This window comes from Panthera pardus, unplaced genomic scaffold (assembly GCF_024362965.1).
Source record: "Panthera pardus isolate Hobbes unplaced genomic scaffold, ASM2436296v1 HiC_scaffold_22, whole genome shotgun sequence".
NCBI classification, from domain to species: domain Eukaryota; kingdom Metazoa; phylum Chordata; class Mammalia; order Carnivora; family Felidae; genus Panthera; species Panthera pardus.
The window spans coordinates 10519173-10543684 of NW_026526788.1; the positions used below are offsets into that span (position 1 = coordinate 10519173).

Below are 24512 nucleotides of genomic sequence, written 5' to 3' on the forward strand. Positions count from 1 at the left end.
GCTGTAAAGTTACAATTTTTCACATTGTGAGTATCTTGGAGGAGATCATTTCAGGCCATGCAACTATGCCATTTCTCTTCAAATGTAAAGCCTTCTAATATTAGTATCTGTTAATGGATAGTGTCTACAGCAATCATTGATGTGTTGTTTGCCTAATGATGGTTTTTTATTTCCTTTATTTAGATGACTTTTGAAGTTTTTTGTTTTGGGGGCTTTTTTTGTTTGTTTAGTTTGCTTTGGGGTTTTTTTGGTTCTTTTTTAAAGTAGGCTTCACGTCCAGCATGGAGCCCAATGCGGGGCTTAAACTCACAACCCTGAGATCAAGACATGAGCTGAGGGGTACCTGGGTAGCTCAGTCAGTTAAACATCTGACTTTGGCTCAGGTCATGATCTCACGGTCTGTGGGTTTGAGCCCTACATCGGGCTCTGTGCTGACAGTTTGGAGCCTGGAGCCTGCTTTGGATTCTGTGTCCCCCTCTTTCTCTCTCTGCTCTTACCCTGCTCACACTCTCTCAAAAAGTAAACATTAAGGAAAAAAAAAAAAAGACCTGAGCTGAGATCAAGAGTCGAATGCTAGGGGTGGGAGGGAGGGGAGGGTGGGTGATGGGTATTGAGGAGGGCACCTTTTGGGATGAGCACTGGGTGTTGTATGGAAACCAATTTGACAATAAATTTCATATATTGAAAAAAAAAAAAAGAGTCGAACGCTTAACTAACTGAGCCACCCAGGCACCTGACTTTTAAAGATTTTAAGAAATATTTTCTGGGGCGCCTGGGTGGCTCAGTTGGTTAAGCAGCCGACCTCGGCTCAGGTCATGATCTCGCAGTCCGTGAGTTCGAGCCCCGCGTCGGGCTCTGTGCTGACCACTCAGAGCCTGGAGCCTGTTTCAGATTCTGTGTCCCCCTCTCGCTGACCCTTCCCTGTTCATGCTCTGCCTCTCCCTGTCTCAAAAATAAATAAAAATGTTAAAAAAAAAAATTAAAAAAAAAAAATAAAACGTTAAAAAAATTAAAAAAAAAAGAAATATTTTCTTTCTTCCCTTTTTTAGAGATATTTTCAATTTCAATTTGTAATTTAAAAGAAGTCTAGGGCGCCTGGGTGGCTCAGCGTGTTAAGCGTCTGACTTTAGCTCAGATCATAATCTCATAGTTCATGGGTTCGAGCCCTGCGTCAGGTTCTGTGCTGTCAGCACAGAACCGCTTTGGACCCTCTGTCTCCCTCTCTCTCTGCCCCTCCCCCACTTGCACTCTGTCTCTCAAAAATAAACATTTAAAAGAAAATAAATTAAAAATAAATAAAAGAAGCCCAAATCATCAAATAACACATAAAACTTCCTATGCACTTATGTAAGAGTGGGGTTCATTCACAAGATACAACCAATTACAGAATGCATTTCGGCTTACTAGCTAAAGTATCTTTACCATATGGCAACGAGAGGGACAATCTGTACTTCGTTTGAGATGTCAGTTTTAACATTTTGTTATTCCAGACAACTAATAATAATTCAGAACTTGTATTCTTTCAACATTACGATAATAAATCAGACTTCATCAATGTTTATATGAGGTCATTTAAAATTTGCGTAACTAAAACAATCTTAAAGTAAGACAGTACTCTTACTATACATTCTTTTTACATGCATATATGTGGGTTTTAACTATACGGTAAAGGAAGATGTAAAAGGTTACACACTGAACTAATAGCAATGGTTAAAGCATGGCAGGCTACCAATGTAAAGGTGGTGGGTCCAAAGAAATTAATTCTTTAATGAATCATTTTGAAATAATTTCAAATTTTACAAAAGTTCCAAGAACAATGCAAAAATTCTGATATCCTCCTTACCTAGATTCCCCAACTGTTAACATTTCACTGCATTCTTTTTGCATGTATCTATTTAATCAACTATCCTCTTATGATCATTCTTTTCCTATTTGAGATCAAACAACAGACACCATACACCACAGTTCCTAAGTACTCCATTATGCATTTTCCTAAAATGAGGGCACTTTCCTACAGAACCACCATCCAAACAAGCAAGCCAGGAAATCAACCTTAACAGAACACTACTGTCAAATCCACAAACCCCCTTCAAATCTCAACAGCTGTCCCAACATCTTTCTCCTTCCTGGTTCTGGATGCCACCAGTCTGAGTCTATCCTATGTTTCATCACCAGACTTAGGTCATGCTTTCTTGGTAGTAACCACAGAGAAGATAGATCAATGCGTCGCGTCATGGGACACACATTGTTGACAGTGGTGATATTAGCCTTGATTATCTTGTCATTTTGGTGTCTGGTAGGTTTCCCTGCCAAAAAAATCACCATTCTCCCCTTTGAAACTGGTATTTGTGGAGATATATTCTGAGATTATGCCAATAATCTGTCCCTCATCCACTCACCAATCTTAGTATCTGTTAATAATCTCACCTGAATCAGTCACTACCAAATACTGGTTTTTTATTTCCATTATTCCTCATACATATATTAGTAAGGAAAAGGTTCCCCTTCTCCCATTCATTTCTTTCTGTATCAATACGGATTCATGGTTTTCTGTTTTGTACCAAAGATTATATTCCATTCTTACTACTTGTTTTCATGCTCAAATTGTTTCAGATTTGGCCAACAGGAGCATCTTTGAGATGGCTTTTGTGTACTTTTGCTATGCCCCCATTATTCCTTGAGCAGCTCTTTGCCTTCTCCCTCGAGAAGATATTTTAGGTTCATCCGCTTTCCCTGGCCCAAGTTTGGAATCAGCCATTTACAAAGGAGTTCTGTTTCCTTTAAGTGGAAGGTAGTATCTAGGCACCAGACTCTGGAAGGTACTGCTCATTGCTGTGAGGATGTACTTGCTTCTAAGCAATCTCAGTATAGAGAGCTAGGAAATACATGTATGGAGGACACACACACACACACACACACACACACACACACACACACGTACATTTGCATATACACATGCATGTGTCTACACACATATGTGGACATACACACCTATAAATATTTCTATGTCAACACCTCAGGGTTCTGCTTAGTCTTCTGCCTTTCTGTATTTGTAAATACTTTCAACAGGGAGAAATTTGGCTATCAGTTTCAATACATTTCATCTTGCCCTCAATGTAATCAATCTCCACCCATGCCAACCATTTCCTCTATCTATAATCTCCTTAACCCTCACCTCCCTAGTGTCCTGTGTTTCCGTAATGGGAACAGCCACACTATTCTGTTCCTCTTCACTTCCCCTCACTGGCCTGCATTGGGACTGCTGTCCCTGTACTGGGAAGGGGAGGAAGAAAAAAAGGAATAGTTGTAATTTAAAAATATATACATGTATTCCAATATTATTTGTAAAATAAAAATAATAAAAATGAAATAATGCTATAGATTGTTTATGCCCCATGTCACCTTCCCTCCAAAAAAAAAAATCATTTTGTGGGTAACTAATCCCAATGTCGTAATATTTGGAAGTGGGGCCTTCGGGGGATGATTAGGTCATTAGAGCGGAGACCACATGAATGGGATTAGTGCCCTCAGAAAAGATGCCCCAAAGGGATCCCTCACCACGTCTGCCATGCGAGGACACAGGGAGAAAACGGACCTCTATGAACCAGGAAGCAGGCCCTCACCAGACACAAAATCTGCCAGGACGGTCATCTTAGACTTCCAGGCTCCAGAAGCGTGAGAAATAAGTATCTGCTGTTTATAAACCACCCAGTCTATGACTTTGTTATAGCAGCCTGAATGAACTAAAATGTACAATTAGACAACACGGTCTACAGGTCTAATTTCTAGTCACGTTAAGGATGCCACAAGGTTCCTACCCATAGCTCCTACGTTCCACATGACGTTGATAGAGTGATGTCTCCTCCCTGATCCACATTCTCATCATCACTAACATAGCCATTCATTCACACTCCCCTGGCTTACTAAAAGTTAAATTTGATAACTTATAGCACAGGGCCCGATACTTAGTAAATGTTTGACAACATACGTTTAGTAATTATATAGAGGGCACAGAGGGGAAGTTTACTTAAGATAACCCAGTCACTCCTTCCTCCCCACAGGACATCCACAATGCCTCTTCCTCCCCATACGATGGCTAGTGTCAGCCCAAGAATAAAATGCCTGAGCCGAGAGACCATCAACTCAGGAGTAAACATGGTTACCAGTTATAGCTGCCAATGCCCTCCAATTTCCTCTATTGTTTCAAAGAATGTGACCCAAAGATCCACATATGAGTTATAAGCACACAGTAATCAGCTCACAGTCCTGTTTCTTCTGCTCTGAATACACGGACTTCCTCTAGGGAAGATTCTTAGAATCAGTTCAATTTTTAACTAAGTCTGTGTTTTAACTTGTAGCTTAACATTATTAACTAAGTTAAAGAGTAGGTGATTTACTTATCAAGTACAAGCTACATTAGTCTTTGGAAATAATTTTAAACTCAGAACACATTTGCAAGAGTAGCGCAAATAACCTTTTATTCTCTGAATTATTGAGAGTAGGTTGTCAGCATATTCCAACACCTCACATACTTTATTAACAAGAATACATAATCACATTTCAATCCTCAAAATCAGGAAACTAACACTAATACCTACCACCTCATCCTCAGACCTCATTCAAGTTTCACCCATTTTCTAAATAATTCCCTTTACAGAAAAATGATTTAATCCAGGATCCTGCATTGTAATTTGCTATTTCTTCAGTCTCCTTCAACCTGGGACACTTTCTTAGTTTTCTTGACTTGCATGATCATGACATGTTTGAAGATCACAAGTCATTTATTAAAAAAAAAAATTTTTTTTAACTGAGAAAGAGCATGAGCGGGTGAGGGGCAGAGAGAGGGAGACAGAACCTGAAGCAGGCTCCAGGCTGTCTGCACAGAGCCCAACATGGGGCTGAAACTCATGAATCACGAGCTCTTGACCTGAGTCGAAGTTGGACATTTAACCGACTGAGCAACCCAGTCATGCCACAAGTCATTTATTTTATTATTTTTTTAATTTTTTTTAACGTTTATTTATTATTGAGAGACAGAGAGACACAGAACATGAGCAGGGGAGGGGCCGAGAGATGGAGAGACACAGAATCCGAAGCAGGCTCCAGGCTCTGAGCTGTCAGCACAGAGCCCGAGGCAGGGCTCAAACTCACAAACCACGAGATTATGACCTGAGCCGAAGTCAGATGCTGAACCCAGGCGCCCCACAAGTCATTTATTTTAAAGAGTGTGCCTCAACATGGGTTTGATGTTCCTCTCTGCTTTGACTCAGGTTATGCATCTTTGGCTGTATTCTCACTGCATCCTATTAGATGGTACACAAATTAAATACTATCGAATGACACTAATTGTCGGTATTATTTATGTTAACTTTAATCGCTTGACTAGGCTGGCTGAGCCGACTTTTTCTACTGTAACCACACTTCTGTTTCGCCAGCTGGCATACTTTGCCAATAGTATATGCTGGCCGGTTGCAAGGGTGGAGGGAAGAGGGACATGCTTCCTCCTGTTTCCTGTGGGCTTCCCCTCTATGTCCTGTGCTGTCAGCACCTTACCAATGCTTCTTCACCCGGTCAGGTGTAATGTCCTCTGAGGACAAGGCACTGAATTCACTTTTACAGTGTTTCCCCATCAGAAGTACCAACGTCAGGCAGCCAATATGGGTCCCAGACCTGTGGGGCCATTCCTCTGGGCTCAGATACCCCCAGCAGTGGAACAGGTTCCTTTGGAGTTCTGCACTTCAGCTCTGAGGGACGCCTACCCTGTTCCCTTCATTTTACCAGCCTAGAGCTTGAAGCTGCTGCCTGCAGTTGCTATCCTAGGGATACACTTGACTCTTATTTTCCCCTTTCAGATTCTTCTTCATATCTCAGGGTTCCCTGTATACCCTTTCAGATCCCTAGACAACTGTACACCAAGCTAACAATTCCTTGTATCATGTTGTTTCTGTTCAAATCACTGCTGTGGTTTCTCTCTTCCGACAACGCTGATTATGTCTCACTGGAATTTAAACTTGGGAAGATTAGAACTTCTGTTGTATTCACTGTTGTACAACGCCTTCTACATAGTGACTAATATTTATTGAATCAACAAGTGCTCGGCTGTATTTACAGAAATGTGTTTCTTACTGTGGGTTGAGGATGCAGCTGTAGTCTGCATAAACACAAAGTGTCCAAAGTAGTATTGTTCAGAACAATGAAAAATTAGAAACAAGATGCCTTTCAACAGAATGAAGTTATTTTAATAGAACGGAGCAGAAGATGCTAAAAAGAACAAAAGCTACATATATAAACATGGTCATAACTCAAAACCATTTTGCTGGTTTTAATAAATGGTGTTCAAGGCACAGTGTGGAAGATGACAAAATGTTACCAGAACCACTGAAATTCACAATGAGTTTATACACAGTGGCAAAAAGCAGAGAGTGAACAGCAGTGAAATCTTCAGTGTAGGGTAGGAGGGTGGTGTCCTGTGGTTGGTCCATTTAGCTTATGGACCAGCAGTAGACACGACAAGAACGGGGACAAGAACGCAGGGCCTAGAAATGCAATAGCCACACCAAAGGGTGTCTATACAAAAAATGGGGTTTCAAATCAGTGAAGTAAGGGCAAATGAATGAACCGGTGAAAGATCCATTGGCTAGTCATTTGCAAAAAAAAAAAAGTTGGATTTTTAGTTCACACCACATTTAATCAACAACACAAAGAGGTCAACAGATTATTCTGTTTATTCTAAACAGATTTGTTTCATATATTTTAAAGACAAACCTGACAAAATACAAAGTTCTAAAAAGAATCTTCTTGTATCAACTCAAGAAGCAGAAATACACTTCATACTATGGAATGACTATTTTATTTCTAATGTTCAAGTTCTAAACATAACTGCCTTTTGCTCTAATAACAGAAAACATCAACCCAAACTGTTCACTATCTGTGAGGTAGATAATGAAATTGAAGCAGAAAGATTAAATCACTATACAGGTCACTCAAATAGTAAGTGACAGGCATAAAACAGTTTGCAGAAACCATGCATAATTCTAGGGCGGAAACGTGGCAGCCTACCACAAAAAATACAAATGCAGAGAGTTGTGCTCACAATATCTGCACTTTGCACTTAAACTTACTAAACATACCCTTTAGAAAACACAAAAATGGGGGAAATGTCTTCAATGGGCCCTGCTTTCAATCCGTACAGTGTACTAAGCACTAATGTTCAAGGCCACCTTTGAAAATTAACTCATATGTGTATCATAAACAACTGTGTGCTGAATCGTTGCAGATTTCCAATAAATCTTGACTTTATTAAATGTTATGTGGGTGATTTACTAAAAGGACAGTTTCTTCACAATGTCTATATGGAGTTATATATGCCACCAAAAAGCAGAAAACACATATGACATTCACGCATTCAACGTTCCTTTTAAAATTCATATATGTTGTGGTGTAAATATGTGATGGGACAATAGTATTTAGTGTCAGAAATCCTCGTGTATGTTACAAAAGTTACTTAGGTAAGGGTGCAATGCCCCTACTGTAACTACTGTGAGTACAAAACAAAAATCAAGGATACAGAAAACAGCTGTTAAAGAGCACTGCTGTGTGGAAGCCTGACCTAGCACAGACGCTACTCATACACATTTAATGCCGCTGCTTTGACTCAACTCACTCACGCCTTTCTCAAACCGATGTGTTCCTTGATGAGCAAGACCGTTAAATAAGCATCCTGTGTCATATTATTTGTAAGTTATTTAATACTGCATCCGAAACATCGCTTCTAGAATAAGATCATTTCTAGGTAAGGATGTTTTCCTCGTTTCCTAAACTGACAATTTTCTTTTGTTACGTATTCTGATATATAAATCTTGAAATGTTTTTCAGGTTGTTAGCTTTATTCTACTCTCAATTATCTACTGGACAATCAGACTGTGAAAATTTTCCTACATTCATTTTTGGGGTTTTCCACTGTAAATTTCTGATTTATAAAATGTTTGGCTTGTTGATGAAGGTTTATTAAAATGCAGGATATTGAGAGCGGTTTCTCCCCTAATGAATTCTCTGACCTACAGTGTTTCTCATACCTTCATTAGATTCACAGGATAGATGGGATAAAGCATGGCTAGCATACACTATGACAACAGAAAGCTCTAAACATGTAACGGCTGAAAAAAAAAATTATTTCTCGTCTATGACAAGACTTACGAAGTGATGTTAGTGAAGGCAAAACTCTGCCCAGGACCCTGGTTTCTCCCAACTTAAGAATCTGTAATCTCTAATGACTAGCTTCCACGTTGTCCTGAGGATATCTCCATTACCCCCGATAAGGAAAGAAAAACGAAAGTAGGAAAAATTCCAAATGAGGTCTTTTACAGGCTTGGAATTTGTGCCCATATTGTGAGTCACAGGTCATATGGCCTCATGTGTATGGAAGACAGGCTAGCAAATCTGGACTAGTTGTGTAACCATAAAGAAAGAGAAATGGGTATTGGGAAAAACATAGCACATTTCTGCTACAGGGTTCCTACCCTACATGAATTCCTTGATGATTTGTAAGGGCTGATTTCCGCCCAAAAGCTTTTCCACATTCACAACATTTATAAGGTTTCTCTCCTGAGTGAGTTCTCAGATGGGTAGTGAGGGTAGATTTATGACGGAAACTCTTCCCACATTCGTTACATTCATAGGGCTTTTCCCCTGTGTGAGTCCTCTGATGATTAATAAGAGTCGACTTTGTAAGAAAAGATTTCTCACATTCAATACACTGAAAGGGTTTCTCTCCTGTGTGAGTTCTCCGATGTACATTAAAAGCTGAGAGATGACGGTAAGTTTTGCCACACACATTACAATGAAAGGGTCTATCTCCTGTGTGAGTTCTCTGATGTTGAGTGAGGGCTGACCTCTGGCAGAAAGTTCTCCTACACTCCTTGCATTCATAGGGTTTTTCTCCCGTGTGAGTTCTCTCATGTCGAGTGAGGGATGACTTCTCGTAAAAAGATTTCCCACACTCGTTACATTTATAAGGTTTCTCTCCTGTGTGAATTCTCTGATGTGCATTGACATCGGACTGTCGATAGAAAGTTTTCCCACATTCATTACACTGAAAGGGCTTCTCTCCCGTGTGGGTTCTCTGATGTACATTAACTTCTGACTGCCGATAGAAAGTTTTACCACATTCATTACATCGAAAGCGCTTCTCTCCCGTGTGAGTTCTCTGATGCACGTTAACGTCTGCCTGCCGATAGAAAGTTTTACCACACTGATTACATTGAAAGGGTTTCTCTCCTGTGTGAATTCTCTGATGTGCGTTAACGTCCGACTGCCGGTAGAAAGTTTTTCCACATTCATTACATCGAAAGCGTTTCTCTCCTGTGTGAGTTCTCTGATGAACATTAACGTCTGCCTGCCTATGGAAAGATTTACCACATTTGTTACACTGAAAGGGTTTCTCTCCTGTGTGAGTTCTCTGATGTGCATGCACGTCTGATTGCCAATAGAAAGTTTTACCACACTGATTACACTGAAAGCGTTTCTCTCCTGTGTGAATTCGCTGATGTGCATTAACATCTGACTGCCGATAGAAAGTTTTACCACACTTGTTACAGAGAAAGGGTTTCTCTCCTGTGTGAGTTCTCTGATGTAGCTTAATGTCTGATTGCCAATGGAAAGTTTTACCACATTCATTACACTGAAAGCGTTTCTCCCCTGTGTGAATCCTCTGATGTATCTTCATGTCTGACTGCTGACAGAAAGTTTTCCTGTCTTCATTACACTGAAAGCGTTTTTCTGCTGTATGAGTTCTCTGAGGTTGAGTGAAGGTGGATTTCTCACAGAAAGTTTTCCCACTTTCATTACATTCGTGGGGCTTCCCCCTTGTATATGTTCTCTCATGTCGAATGAGGGATGACTTCTTGTAAAAGGACTTCCCACATTCACTACATTTATAAAGTTTCTCCCCTGTATGTGTCCTCCCATGGTCTGTGAGAACTGATTTGTGACTGGTCTTCCTACGTAAATTAAGTTGATAGCGTTTCTCTCCTGTGTGTGTTCTCTGATGCACTGTGAGATTTGACCTGTAGTTGAATGTTTGCCCACATTCATTACATTTGAATAGACACTCACCTCTCTGGCTTTTCTGAACTTGAGTGAAGTGTGACATCTTACTGAAATTATTTTCCATTTGATTGCTTTTGGATTGTTTCATTTCTGTGTAGACCGCATGATATTTCAACAGAGATGATATCTCACAGGTTTCCCCATGTTCCTTATATTCACAGAGTTTCTCTCCTATGTCATTTTGCCTGTGTGGAATTATTATGGTCTCTTCTCCTAAGGGTTTTCCACCATCATTATATTTTAAAGTCTCCTCTGAAGTCTGAGTATTTAGGTGCTGAATAATACCATTCTTATGACCAAAGGTTTTCTCATCCTGATTATTTTCACAAGAAATCTCTTGAGCATGAGGTTTTTCCTGCTTAATATCAAGTAATTTCTCATACACATTTAAAATGCCATATTTTTTTCTTGAAGAATTTCTATTACTACCAATTGATATTAAAATATTTTTCAAACTCACTCCATGTAAGTCGTATTTACAGGACATTTTTCTCGAAGGAACAAAGTTTGCACTCGTATTAGATGGTTGTCTTAAAGCATGAACTTTTTCTGAGGCCAGTGTTTTGTTCTTAAATGCAACTTGTGGCAAATATTTGTCTTGGTTTTCCTGGATTCTCTCTGTTAGGTAATGAGCTTTGTTGTCTTCTAGAAATGAAAATATTGAACAGACCATAAGATTTCACAGTCTAATGGAACTGGACTAAGATACAAATGTCCTATTATATACTTGACTTTTGGTTTTGGTAGTCTCTTAGGATCAAAGTGCCTTGTTTCCCATCTAGTTCAAGAAAACGTAAGTGGAAAAAGGGAGAAAAGCTATTAACACAAGGACATGTAATTATTTAGCCCTTTATAAATAAAACATTTAAAACAGAAATGAAGATATAAATGCAATTAGCAGTGTACAGAGGATGGAAGATTCTATAGGAGTGACAGATTCAGAAGGAGAAAAGTCACAGAAAATAAGATGGGTCCAACCGAGCTAATAAAAAGTAATTGGAGTGACAAGAAAAACCAGTAGACAAAGGTGTTCAGAGGGAAAACATGAGACATTAAGGAGAGAGACTACAGAGTAGACCTCATACTCTCAAACCTATATTGTTCTAGTAACATCTAAACAAGTTTTCATTCTTCCAGCTGAAGTTTCCTCCTATGCATTAATAGCAAGGTAAATTGCTGAATGAGCCAACTGGCTGATGTTTAAGTAGAGTCACTGAATTGCATTATAACTCCCCTCCCAACTATGATTCACAGGAATACCAACAAGCAACAGAAAGTATAAAACAATGACAACATTAAGTAATCTTGTGCCAATAGAGATCGGATGTATCACCCTGTTTTGGCTCTGATACCTTCATATCGCTCTACTGGAGCTATTCAATAGGTGAACCTACCATGACACGTTTATGTTCACTTGCTTTTGCTTGAAACAACACTGCTTGTGCCAAAATACTAATACTTAATTTTGCTTTACAGTTCACAGCTCACATTTCCACATTTCTATTTATTATCAAAATTTAAGGATCATATTTTTTCAACCAAATCCCAGAAAATGAGTAATGTTTACGTTGATTTACCATTTTAAAAAGTATTGTCCACATTTTCTGCCCAGTGCAACAAAGTCTGCCCCGAGCTGAAAAAAGTGCCACTGGCCTGAAGCATGTACTACATGGAAAACTGTTACAAGTCACCATTCAGACAAACAAAATTTACACCAACTAAATGCGCATCAGATTTTTGTTGTTGTTGTTAATGTTTATTCCTTTTTGAGAGAGCCGGCATGAGTGGGGGCGTGGCAGAGAGAGGGGGACAGAGGATCCGAAGCAGGCTCTGAGCTGACAGCAGCAGGCCCGATGCATGGCTCGAAGTCATGAACTGTGAGATCATGACCTGAGCCAAAGTTGGAAGCTTAACCAATTGAGCCACCAAGGTGCCCCCTGCATATCAGATTTTCAAGCTGCCATTCTACAACTCCCCAGTCAATATCCTTTGCTCCAGTTTAGTCAGTTATCTCATTAAAGTACTCATTCATGACTACAAGGTCAAAATGTGTTCCCTCATTCAGAGCCAAGGCTAGGATATAGTCAATTTAGTATCTAGAAAAAAAGACAAAATAGCACTATTTTTCCAAAATTTCAAGAATTCCTTTTCAAATCTTCTTCAAGACTTTCAAAATTTATCCTAAATCTAAAAGTAGTTCCTACGTAGATCAACTGTTTTAACACAACAATACCACTGCTTTGTAACATACTGTATCTCACCTAATACGATACACATATATTTAAGTTATAAACTCAGAATGCATGTTATAACTGATCACATATCTGTGATCAACAAGTCACAATATAGTATTTTACCTTAGTGATTCATCACATAATGGTCCAGTTACAAACTATGGCTTCTTAGATTTGAGGGAATACAACAAATTTTTCTTAAGTAAACACTGAATTTGAAATGTTTCACGTAATTTAATCCTCATTTTTCCATCCAGAGGATGGCAAACTTCCTTAGAAGGCAAAACAGTACACATTTTAGGCTTTGCAGGCCATAGCTGCCTTTCACAACATCGAGTTCTGCTATTAGTACATGAAATCCGCCAAAGATCATATGTAAACAAATGAGTATGGTTGTGTTGCAAAAAAAACACTTTTATTTACAATAACATGTGGTAGGTCTGCAGACCATAGTTTATAACCACTGCTCATAACAAGTGCTGTTAACTCTCTGATTTCCTTTGAACCTGAGTAATTTTAAATTAATAACTTCAACAAGCTGTGCGTATCAGTATTACCTGGAGAATTTTTTCAAACACAAATGTTTCGACACTATGCCTTTTTATACCCGATGAATCAGAACTATAGGTTCATGCAAGTAATCAGAATGAGTTCCCTCACAATGTTTTCAGAATATGAAATTTTTCTTCTACTTGATTCCAATCAACACGTGCTTATCAAATGTCTATTTCAGGTTATATACCAAAGTAAGAAAGAGTACCATGATTGCCATTTTCTGTAATATCATTCATCAGGTGTGAAAAAAGATAGATACAATAAGGAAACATCATGATTTTGCTTTTGTTTCTTGTGAAAGACCCACTGCATGCTGGACACTCTGAGAAAGAAGAGATTACATTGGCTCAAACATTCAAGGTCTGTTTCTTGGAAGCAGATACACTTAACCTATACTATTATAGGTTATTATACTGTTATAGGTTATTTTTATATTATAACCTACACTATAATATTATATTATTCAACATAATAACAATAAAAATGTTTTATTTATATACTAAACACTGTCCTGAGAACTTTTCATTCATTAGCTCATTTAGTATTCAGTCAAAGAAAGCACACAATGAAGAAAGGTGTGAATGATTAGAGTATGTTTAAGTGATATTTGATGAGGGGATCAAATGGTGTTTAGCATGAGTGTAAGCAAGATAAAAATAAGATTGCAGCAGCCAAATAAGGCCATAATGGAGTATGGCAAGTGTGGCCATAATGCAAAAGGCAAGTTAATTTAAATTTCTTTAAATAAATAATAGGGGTAACACATATTTACTTTGTCTTTTTTACTACTGAAAGAAAAGACGTTCTAAGGCAAACAAAACCACCACCATCAACAACAAAAAAACCTCTCACCAACTACAATTAGGAACTAGAATAAAGCAAAGTATGAAGGAATGTAGTTCTACCTGATATTGATGTAAAGTAAGAACATGAGAAATATTAGAAGTTTACAAGGAAGAAATACAAATGCAAAAGAAAAAGAATTAATTTGTCTTCTGAGCTTCATAATTTTGTTACTGATTTCTGGTTTTATCAGACTACAACTAGGGAACGTCCTATTTCTACTTTGTAGGATTTACTGAGGGTTTCATTTTAGCAATGTTCTTCGGGCATATAATTGGTCTTTGTCCCATTGTTTTTAGGTACAAAGATATAATCTTGTAAAATAACAACGGCTGTGCTTTTGTTACAGTAGTTAATCTAATACAAGCTTGTAATCCCATTAATTTATTGCCTATTTATTTAAATAGTATCAAGTACTACACGTAGCAGTGAAAATATTATTTCCTCCCTTCTCCTCAAGAACCAAATTTTAGATTTTATTACCTTTCTAAGTTTTAGCTTTGTGCTATTAAGCACACACAAAAAACCCTTTATCACTTGACTCGTCTGCATAAATGATACCCTTGGACCCCGAGCTTTGAATAATCAGAAAACCAGCATACAGTCATTCTCAGGCATTACCCTTTCGCTTTCAATTTTATCATATACATATCCTTTCTCTACTTGAAAAGTAGTGCCACTAAGAGATTCTTAGAAAACATTTGAAATGTCCAACTCCTAAACTGACCACTTAGATTGTAATCTCTCCTGGCTTCCTCACTAACCTTCCTGGTACTCACTAACTCACCTGGGTAGTTCTGGTACAGAAATTCTTCCTTTACTATCCATGGCTCTTCCCCTTCCTCCAATCTGAAGATCACCTCTGGCTTGTTAATGAGAAACCCTGTAGAAGGAAAAATGACGCAGAATTTGGGCAAAGCTGCATGGGTACAGCAATTCTAAAGGAGGGAAGAGGTATACTTTCAGGAGGTGGACCATGATGAGGCTCATTTAAACCTTTCATGGGATGTGAAAATACAAATATTCTTCCTCGTGCTCAAAAGAGATTAACCACCTCAGACTCCTGAAGCAAAAGTCTCAACAATATTAACCACAAAAGACCAAACGTTTTGGTATCTAAGAAATAAAACGCATGCTACACAAAGTTCGACATGCAAATTGCTTACCCACTGAGACAAAGTTGTGGTAGTTCTCCAGCATCACGTCCCTGTACAGGGTCCTCTGAGCAGGGTTCAGGCACTGCCACTCCTCCCAGGAGAAGTCCACAGTCACATCCCCGAATGACAGTGACCCCTGAAACAGCACATTTTTGCTCAGTCTGAAGCGGTCAGAATTGGAGTAGCACAGGAAAGAAACATGGGAACTAATTCTTGTCAGGTTCATTGTTGAGTATCTGTTACAATATGCCTACTGTGTACATTACTTTGGGTTAGGTTTTGTACAAGAAAGAAAAATGAAACAACATCATGCTTGTTTTACTTTATTAATACCCTATGCCTTGAAATGTTCTGGGTGTCATAAATACTAAAAAAAATAAAACACTGTTCTTTTTCCCTAGAAAGTTAAATATTATACAAACATGACATACTCCAAAACTGAAAATAAGGTTATTACTAGAATGTATTAGAATATGTAAAAAGTATACTGGAGTCAAAAATTTAACTATTTTGTGTCACAGCTTATGCTTAATTAAACAGTTAGAGACGTAGGGCTTGAAACATGATGGATAAATGTTCTTTATGATTACAAAGCAACACAGTATACATAAAATACTGAAAGCATTAAAAACATGGGTTGACTTCAGCTTCTACCCCAGGATATATAAACCAAGAAAACCACTCATTCCTACGATGAAAATGAGCTAGACTAACTTCAAATTCACAACTTTTTTCCCCCCTAACTTACAGGAGAGCCAAGGTCACAAAGTACCCAAGTGTCCCAAATCTAGGAAGAGACAAAATGTATGTTTTTGCCTGAGGTGCACCACAGGTAAGAACTCAACCAGAATAGGGGTCACGTTTATTAATGAAGGCTGAGTGTGAACTGACACGACAGTGTGAAACCCCTTCAGACCACAGACGTTGAGACTTGCCCCTTCTTACCAGCTTTGTCTCTGCGAACCCCACTGGGCACTTACACTACTCCTGGGGGAAGGGCAGGATTATGCACTGAGTCTCCAAGTACAGCTGGGGTTGGGGGTGGGGCAAGAGAACCAAGAAGGCCACGGCCACAAGGTCAGACCTAACACCGAGGCTGTATTGGAGAAGGAGGACACATTCTGTCAACGACGTCTCACCACCAAGCTAACAAGCGTGGCGTAACAAGTATCAATAGAATATTGCTGATAGATGGACAGGAGATAAATAAATACATGGAACGAGACTGTCTCTGAGACAGAAAGCAAAGAGAACCCTTAAAACTCAGAAATGAACAGACATAGCTGTAAAGAAACCCGTATCCTAAAACACAAGGTGTCTATAGAAACTTGAAGCCTGTGATGCATTGTGAGTAATAGCAGAAACAGTAACCCTCACATGCTGCCCAACTCCTAACAGTTAAACAAACCCCTGGGCTAAAGGCCTAGCAGGAAAGTCATGCCCAGATTCCAGGAATCTAGTTACCTCAGTTTAGAGACTGACCCAAGATATACGCATTTCAAAACATATTTACAAAGCATACGAAAAGAAACTACCAAGATACTACTAAGATACAAAGCAACCGTCAGAACCAGAGTCACATATACAGAGATGTTGAAACTACCTAACAAGATTTTACTTATAACTAATATGTTTCAGACTCTAATAGAAAAGATTATATGCAAAATCAAATGGATAATTTCAGCAGAGAGAACTAAATGGAAATCTAGAAATAAAAATATAATAACAGACGAAAAATAAGCTTCAACAGGCTGAACAGCCGTTAATACCGGTAAGGAAAGAATAAACGAATTTGAAAATGGGTCAATAGAAATTATCCAACTAAAACTGAAAGAGAAGAAAAAAATGAAAAACAGAAAACAAAACATTAGATAGCTGTGAAATATAATAACATGTTCTGACATATGCATAATTGGGACCTGGGGGGTGGGGTCAAGAATGGAACAGAAAAACACTTTAAGAAATAGTGTCTTAAAGTTTATTTATTTTGAAAGAGACAGAAACAGCATGAGTGGGGGAAGAGCAGAGAGAAGGGGAGAGAGAATCCCAAGGAAGCCCTGCACCATCAGCATGGAGCCCAATGGGGCTCGAACTCACGGAACTGTGAGATCATGACCTGAGCAAAATCAAGAGCTGAACACTTAATCGACTGAGACACCCAGGCAACCCCAAGAAATAGTGTTTTAAAATTTCTCCCAATTAATGACAGAAAACAAACTTAAGATCCAAGGAGCTCAACAATACCAAGTAGCATAAATGCCTCCCAAAAGCATAACAATGCACAACATATTAAAACTGCTAAAGAGAGAGAGAAGAATGAGAATCCTAAGTGCAGCCAGCGAACAAAGAAACATTACAGACAAGGAATAAAGACAATTTCACCAGGAGCCATAAAAACTAGAACACAACAAAGTGACATGCCTAATGTGTTAGAAGAAAATCACTGTTATTATAATCCCACCATAAAAGCAGTCATTTGAAAAGCACCTGGGGGTATACATGAAAATTTATTGACTAACTTTAGGATGTGTGCAGGAAGGGTGGGGATCTGCAGAAGCTTTTTCCAAAAACGAGGAAGCTAGAAGGCACTATTTTTCTTTGCCCTCCCAGAGCCTGGCCAGACATTTATACAAGCCAGTACAAACACTCTGCATCTACGTTTCTACCACAATGTACCCCACCCAGTGCTCCTCTAAAGACCTACTCCATCAACCCACCCAGGAGGGTGCTTCTCCAAAACCGCTCCCAGCCCACCCACCTGGCAGGCAGCCCCGGTGAGGAAAGTGCCTCAAGCCCTGGGGAGGTGGGGAGCTAACCGCACACACCAACAGCTCAAGCAGCCGAGACTCTCAGTTGGCAGTGCAGGGAGCTGTGATCACTGCACCCAAGCTGTCCCAGCAGCTAAATGCAGACAATCAGGCTGAGTACTGGCTCAACCTGTGAGCAAGCTCGCATGGTGCAGCTAAGCCTCTTGGCTAGACAGGGAGAAAGATTCCCACCCCAGTGTGCATGTAGCAGGCAAAGCGGGTCATTACAGGTAGCTGAACAGAGTGCAAGATACACCTATCAGCATGCTCACAGCAATCACAGCTCAGCAATAATAGGACACCCTTGAAGCATCTGGTTCTAGTGACCAGAGGGACTGCACAACAGGGAAAAGAACCCTATCTACACAAGGCCAGTACTTTCAAGACGAGGATGCATAGCTGACCTACCCATTACGTAGAAACATACAGGTAGACAAAATGAGGAGACAGAGGAATATGTTCCAAATTAAAGAACAAGACAGGGGCACCTGGGTGGCTCAGTCAGTTAAGAATCTGACTTCAGCCCAGGTCATGATCTCGCGGTTTGTGAGTTCAAGCCCCGTGTCAGGCTCTGTGCTAACAGCTCAGAGCCTGGAGCCTGCTTCAGGTTCTGTGTCTACCTCTCTCTCTGCCCCTCCCCTGCTTGTGCTTTGTGTCTCTCTGCCTCTCAAAAAATGAATAAACATTAAAAATAAAATTTGAGGGGCGCCTGGGTGGCTCAGTCGGTTGAGCAACCAACTTCAGCTCAGGTCATTATCTTGCGGTCTGTGAGTTCGAGCCCCGCGTTGGGCTCTGTGCTGACGGCTCAGAGCCTGGAGCCTGTTTCAGATTCTGTGTCTCCCTCTCTCTGACCCTCCCCTGTTCATGCTCTGTCTCTCCCTGTCTCAAAAATAAATGAAACGTTAAAAAAAAAAAAATTGTTTTTTTTTTAAATAAAATTTGAAAGAACAAGACAAAACAACAGAAAAAGAGCTAACTGAAACAAACATAAGCCAATGTGCCACATATGGTTCAAGGTAATGGTCATAAAGATACCAAACTTGAGAGAAGAGTGAATGAAGTAACCTAAACTTCAACAATGAAATATAAAATATGAAAAGGAACTACTCAGAGCTGAATAGAATAACTGAAATTTAAAATACATTAGAATACTTCTTCAACAATAGATTAGAGGACGCAGAAGAATGGATCAGCAATCCTGAAGACAGTAACAGAAGCAACCAAGCCAAACAGCAAAAATAAAAAAGTGTAAGAAAAAATTGAGGGTAAGTTAAAAGAGCTCTGTGACATCATCAAGCCAAGTAACATTTATACTATAGAGGTACCCAAAAAAAGAGAGAGACAAGGAAGCAGAAAAATTATTTGAAGAAATAATAGTTGAAAACCTCTGTAATCTGGAGAAGGAAAAAGACACCTAGGTCCAGGATGCAGAGAGCCCCAAACAAGATGAAGTCAAGGAGGCCCACACTGAGACACATAATTGACACAAATCAGATAAAAGATAGTCTTTTTTTTTTTTAATTTTTTTTTACTGTTTATTTTTTATTTTTGAGACAGAGACAGAGCATGAACAGGGGAGGGGCAGAGAGAGAGAGGAGACACAGAATCAGAAATGGGCTCCAGGCTCTGAGCTGTCAGAACAGAGCCCAACGTGGGGCTCGAACCCACGAACTGTGAGATCATGACCTGAGCCGAAGTCGGACGCTTAACCGACTGAGCCACCCGGGCGCCCCTAGATAGTCTTAAAAGCAGCAAGAGGAAAGCAGTTACACATAACAAAAACCCCATAAGGCTATCACTGATTTTTCAGCAGAAACTTTACAGGCCAGAAGAGACTGGTATGATGTAGTCAAAGTGCTGTAAAGAAAAAAACCTACAAAAAAGAATATTCTACCCAGAAACACTATCACTTAGAATTGAAGAGATAAAGAGTTTTCAAAAGAAAACAAAGTTAAGAGTTCATCACCACTAAACCAGCTTCAAAAGAAATTTTAAAGGAACTCTTTTAAGTGGAGACAAAAGGTCACAAGTAGAAGTAGGAAAATTAAGAAAGAAAAATATTTCACTAGTAAAAGCAAACATATAGTAAAGGTAGTAGATTAGTTACTTATAAAGTCACTATGGAAGTTAAAATGCAAAAATAGCAAAATCAATTATATCTACAAAAATTACTCAAGTGATACACAAAATAAAAAGGTATGTGACATCACATACGTAAAACACGGAAGAGGGAGTAAAAATTTAGTGCTTTTATAATATGTTCAAATTTAAGCGACCTTCAACATAATATAGAGTACCATACACATAGGATATTGTACTTGAACCCCATGGTAAACACAAACTGAAAACATATAACAGATGCACAAAAAAACTTAGAGAAAGGAATCCACGCAAAACACTAAAGAAAACCATCAAACCACAAAGAAAGAGGGCAGGAGAAGAAAGGAACAGAAAACAACTACAAAACAACCAGAAAACAATTAACAAATCAGCAGTAAGTACATACCTATCAACAATTACTTTAAATGTAAATGAACTAAATGTTCCAATAAAAAGACATAGGGTGACTTAATGGATAAAAAAACGAGACCCAACTATATGCTGCCTACAAAAGACTCACTTCAGGGGCGCCTGGGTGGCGCAGTCGGTTAAGCGTCCGACTTCAGCTCAGGTCACGATCTCGCGGTCCGTGAGTTCGAGCCCCGTGTCGGGCTCTGGGCTGATGGCTCAGAGCCTGGAGCCTGCTTCCGATTCTGTGCCTCCTTCTCTCTCTGCCCCTCCCCCCTTCATGCTCTGTCTCTCTCTGTCTCAAACATAAATAAACGTCAAAAAAAAAAAAAAAGACTCACTTCAGAACTAAAGAAACAAAGATACTGAAGGTGAAGGAATGGAAAAAATACTTTAAGCAAATGAAATAATAATTCTAAAAGCACCAGGGATTATCAAAATCAAACAAAATACACTTTAAAACAAGGACGGTAACAAAAAACAAAAACAGTCATTACACAATAACAAAGGGATGTGGATCAAACCCAACAAAAGGATACAACAATTGAAAAAATATATTCACCCAATGTAAAGAGGATCCAAACACATAAGGGAAATATTACCATATGAAAAGAGTAACTGACACTAATACTATGGTAGGAGACTACAACAACTCGCTTACATCAATGCATAGATCGCTAGAACATAAAATCAATATGGGAACAGTGGCTTTGAATGACACATTAGACCAGATGGGCACAACAGCATCTATAGAACATTCTACCCACAAATTGCCGAATACACATTCTTTTCAAGTGCACATGGAACATTCTCCAGGACAGATCACATGCTGGACCACAAAGCAAGTCTCAACAATTTAAAGATGAATGAAATCATATCAAGTATCTCTTCCAACCAAAAAAGGATAAAACTAGAAATCAGTTACAAGAAAAAAACTAGAGGAAACACAAATATGTAAAATCTAAATGTAAGTCTAAATAACATATTACCAAACAACCAATGGGTCAGTGAAGAAATCAAAGACAAAATCAAGAAATATCTGGACAGAAATGAAAACACAACAGTCCTAAATCTTTGAGACACAGCAAAAGCAATACTAAGAGCAATTTATAGTAATAAAGACCTATCTCAAAAATCAAGAAGTAACTCAAATAAATGATCCAACATCTAAAGGAACTAGAAAAAGAAAAACAAACAAACCCAAAAGTTAGCACAAAAGAAGGAAATAATAGAGATCAGAGCAGAAATAAATGAAATAAAGACTAAAAAGAAACAAAAAGAAAATATCAATGAGGCTAAGAGCTGGTCCTCTGAAAAAATAAGCAAAATCGATAAACCTTTAGCCAGACTAATCAAGAAAAAAAACGTGAAAAGACTCCAACATATAAAATCAGAAATGAAGCTAAGTTAAAAATGACACATTAGTACAAAGGATCATATTACTATAAAAGTTACACTGGACAACCTAGAAAAAATGGACAATCTAGAAAAAAATGAATAAATTCCTAGAACATACAATCTTCTGAGACATAATCAGGAAGAAATAGAAAAACCTGGTAAAAAAATTACTAGAAATGAAACTGAACTGAAGTCAAAAAACTCCCAACAGAGGCACCTGGGTGGCTCAGTCAGTTAAGCATCCGACTCTTGATTCTGGTCAGGTCATGATTTCACAGTTCGTAGAATCAGGCCTTGCAATAGGGTCGGCACTGACACCATGGAATCTGCTTGGGATGCTCTCTCTTTCTGTCCCTCCCTGGCTCATGCAAGCTCTCTGTCAAAAATAAATTAAAAAAAAAAAAACAAACTCCCAACAAACACAAGTCCAGGACCAGGACCAGATGGCTTCACAGGTGAATTCTACCAAACATTTAAAGACTTAATACTTATCCTTCTCAAACTATTCCAAAATACAGAAGAGGAAGGAATGCTTCCTAATTTACTCTCTGAAGCCAGCATTAGTCTGATAGAAAAACCAGACAAAGACACACACAAAAAGAAATCCTCAGCAAAATACTAGCAAACTTAATCCAACAATATATTCAAAAAATCATTCACCACAATCAAGTGGGATTTCTTCCAGGGATGGAAGGATGGTTCAATATACACAAATCAATCAATGTCATAGTCAATGGTGAAAATCTGAAAGCTGTTGCCCTGAGATCAGGAACAAGACAAGAATGTCCACTCTCATCAATTTATTCAACATAGTACTGGCATTCTTAACCATAGCAATCAGACAAGTAAAAGAAATAAAAGGCATTTGAATTGGTAAGGTAGAAATAAAACTGTCAGTACTTGCAAATGATATAATACTACATATAGAAAAAGCTAAAAACCCCAGCAAAAAACTATTAGGTCTAATAAATGAATTCAGTAAAGTTGCAGGATACAAAATCAATCATATAAATCTGTTGCGTTAATAACAAAACAGAAAACGGGGCGCCTGGGTGGCTCAATCGGTTGAGCATCCGACTTCGGCTCAGGTCATGATCTCACAGCTTATAAGTTCGAGCCCCACGTTGGGCTCTGTGCTGACAGCTCAGAGCCTGGAGCCTGCTTCAGATTCTGTGTCTCCCTTGCTCTCTCTCTTCCCCTCCCCCTCTCATGCTCTGTCTCTCTCTCAAAAATAAACATTAAAAAAAATTAAAATAAAATGTCCATACTATGCAATGCAATGTACAGATCTGCAATCCCTATCAAAATACCAATACTGTTTTTCACAAAACTAGAACAAAAAATCCTAAAATTTGTATGGAACCATGAAAGATATCAAATAGCCAAAGCAATGTCGTGAAAGAACAATGCTGGAGGTATCACAATCCTAAATTTCCAGAAATACTACAAAGACAGAGTAATCAAAACAGTATGATACTGTTGCAAAAATACATACGTAGGTCAATGGAACAGAACTGTGAGTCCAGAGACAAACCTATATGTGTATGTGTGTGTCTGTGTGTGTGTACGTGTACACACACACACACACTACCACTTCATCTATGACAATGGAGGCAAGAATATACAATGGGGAAGACATCTGCTTCAATAAATGCTGCTGGGAAAACTGGACAGCTACACACAAAAGAAAGAAACTGGACCACTACAGACAAAAATAATCTCAAAATAGATTAAAGACCCAAATGTAAAACTTGAAACCATAAAACTCTGAAAAGAAAATATAGGCAGTGATATCTTGGATATCGACTTTAGCAATACTTTTCTAGATCAATCTACTTATGCAAAGGAAATAAAAGCAAAAATAAACAGAAATACATCAAACTGAAAAGCGTTTGCACAATGAAGGAAACCAACAACAAGATAAAAAGGCAGCCAAATAAAAGGGAGAAAATATTTGCAAATGACATGTCTGATAAGGGGTTAATATCCAAAATATATAAAACATTCTTAAAAACATTAAAAAACCCTAAATAATCCAAGCAAAAAGTGGGCAGAATGGTGGGAAAGTAAAGCGTTGCCGCCACTGTTTTTCATACTATGCAAAGCAATCTACAAGTTCCTCAAATAATTAAACATAGAAATACTATACAACCCAGTAATTCTACTACTGGGTATCCCCCCAAAGAAAACAAACATACTACTTCAAGAAGATATGTGCACTCCCGTATTTATTTACAATTGCCAGGATATGGAAGCAACAATAGTGTCCACTGATGAATGAATGGATAAAGATGTAGTATACATACACAATGGAATATTACTCAGCCACAAAAAAGAATCAGAGCTTGCATATTTGTGATAACATGGTTGAACCTACAGAGTATTATACTAAGTGAAATCAGACAGGGAAAGACAAATACCATATAATTTCATTTATATTTCACTTACATGTAGAATCTAAAAAATGAGCAAACAACAGAAAAAAAAAGACTCCTAACAACAACAAAAAAGAGAGAAACAGACCCATAAACATGGAAAACAAACTGGTGGTTGCATGGGGGCTGTAGGTTGCTAAACTGTCTAAAGGAAAAATAGTAGAACTGTACTATGGGTATATAGCACAGGTTAAAGTAAAAAATAAAATATGTTAAAGTAAAAAATAACACAAAGGACAGGAAGGAAGAACTGGGAAATATACTGTTGTCTGGTCATTATACTATATCCATCATGTGGTTTAATATTTGGTTTAAATTAATAAATCTGATTAAAAATGTGTGTTATAAGTCCTTGGCTATTTAAAAAAAATTTTTTTTAATGTTTATTTATTTTTGAGAGAGAAAGTGAGAGAGAGTGAGGGGCGGGGAGGGGTAGAGAGAGAAGGAGACAGAATCTGAAGCAGACTC

General features: G+C 38.5%; 1 protein-coding gene across 21 annotated transcripts in view; it reads right to left on the bottom strand.

Moving 5' to 3' along the window:
* Positions 1–1736: 1736 nt before the first annotated feature.
* LOC109255385 (zinc finger protein 25-like) overlaps positions 1737–24512 on the bottom strand; it is a 35380-nt gene continuing 12604 nt past the window's right edge. For 14 of the 21 annotated variants that reach the window (XM_053910157.1, XM_053910160.1, XM_053910152.1 and 11 more), the window contains 4 exons: positions 14906–15032; positions 14527–14622; positions 10114–10752; positions 6708–9398 (listed from right to left, as the gene is read on the bottom strand). In XM_053910157.1, the coding sequence (XP_053766132.1) occupies positions 8617–9398; positions 10114–10752; positions 14527–14622; positions 14906–15032 (1644 nt within the window). In that variant the 3' untranslated portion in view covers positions 6708–8616. Of the gene's footprint in view, positions 2307–6707; positions 9399–9822; positions 10753–12729; positions 13219–14526; positions 14623–14905; positions 15033–24512 lie in introns of those variants that run through there. The other 7 variants (XM_053910164.1, XM_053910163.1, XM_053910165.1 and 4 more) reach the window with 7 other exon arrangements.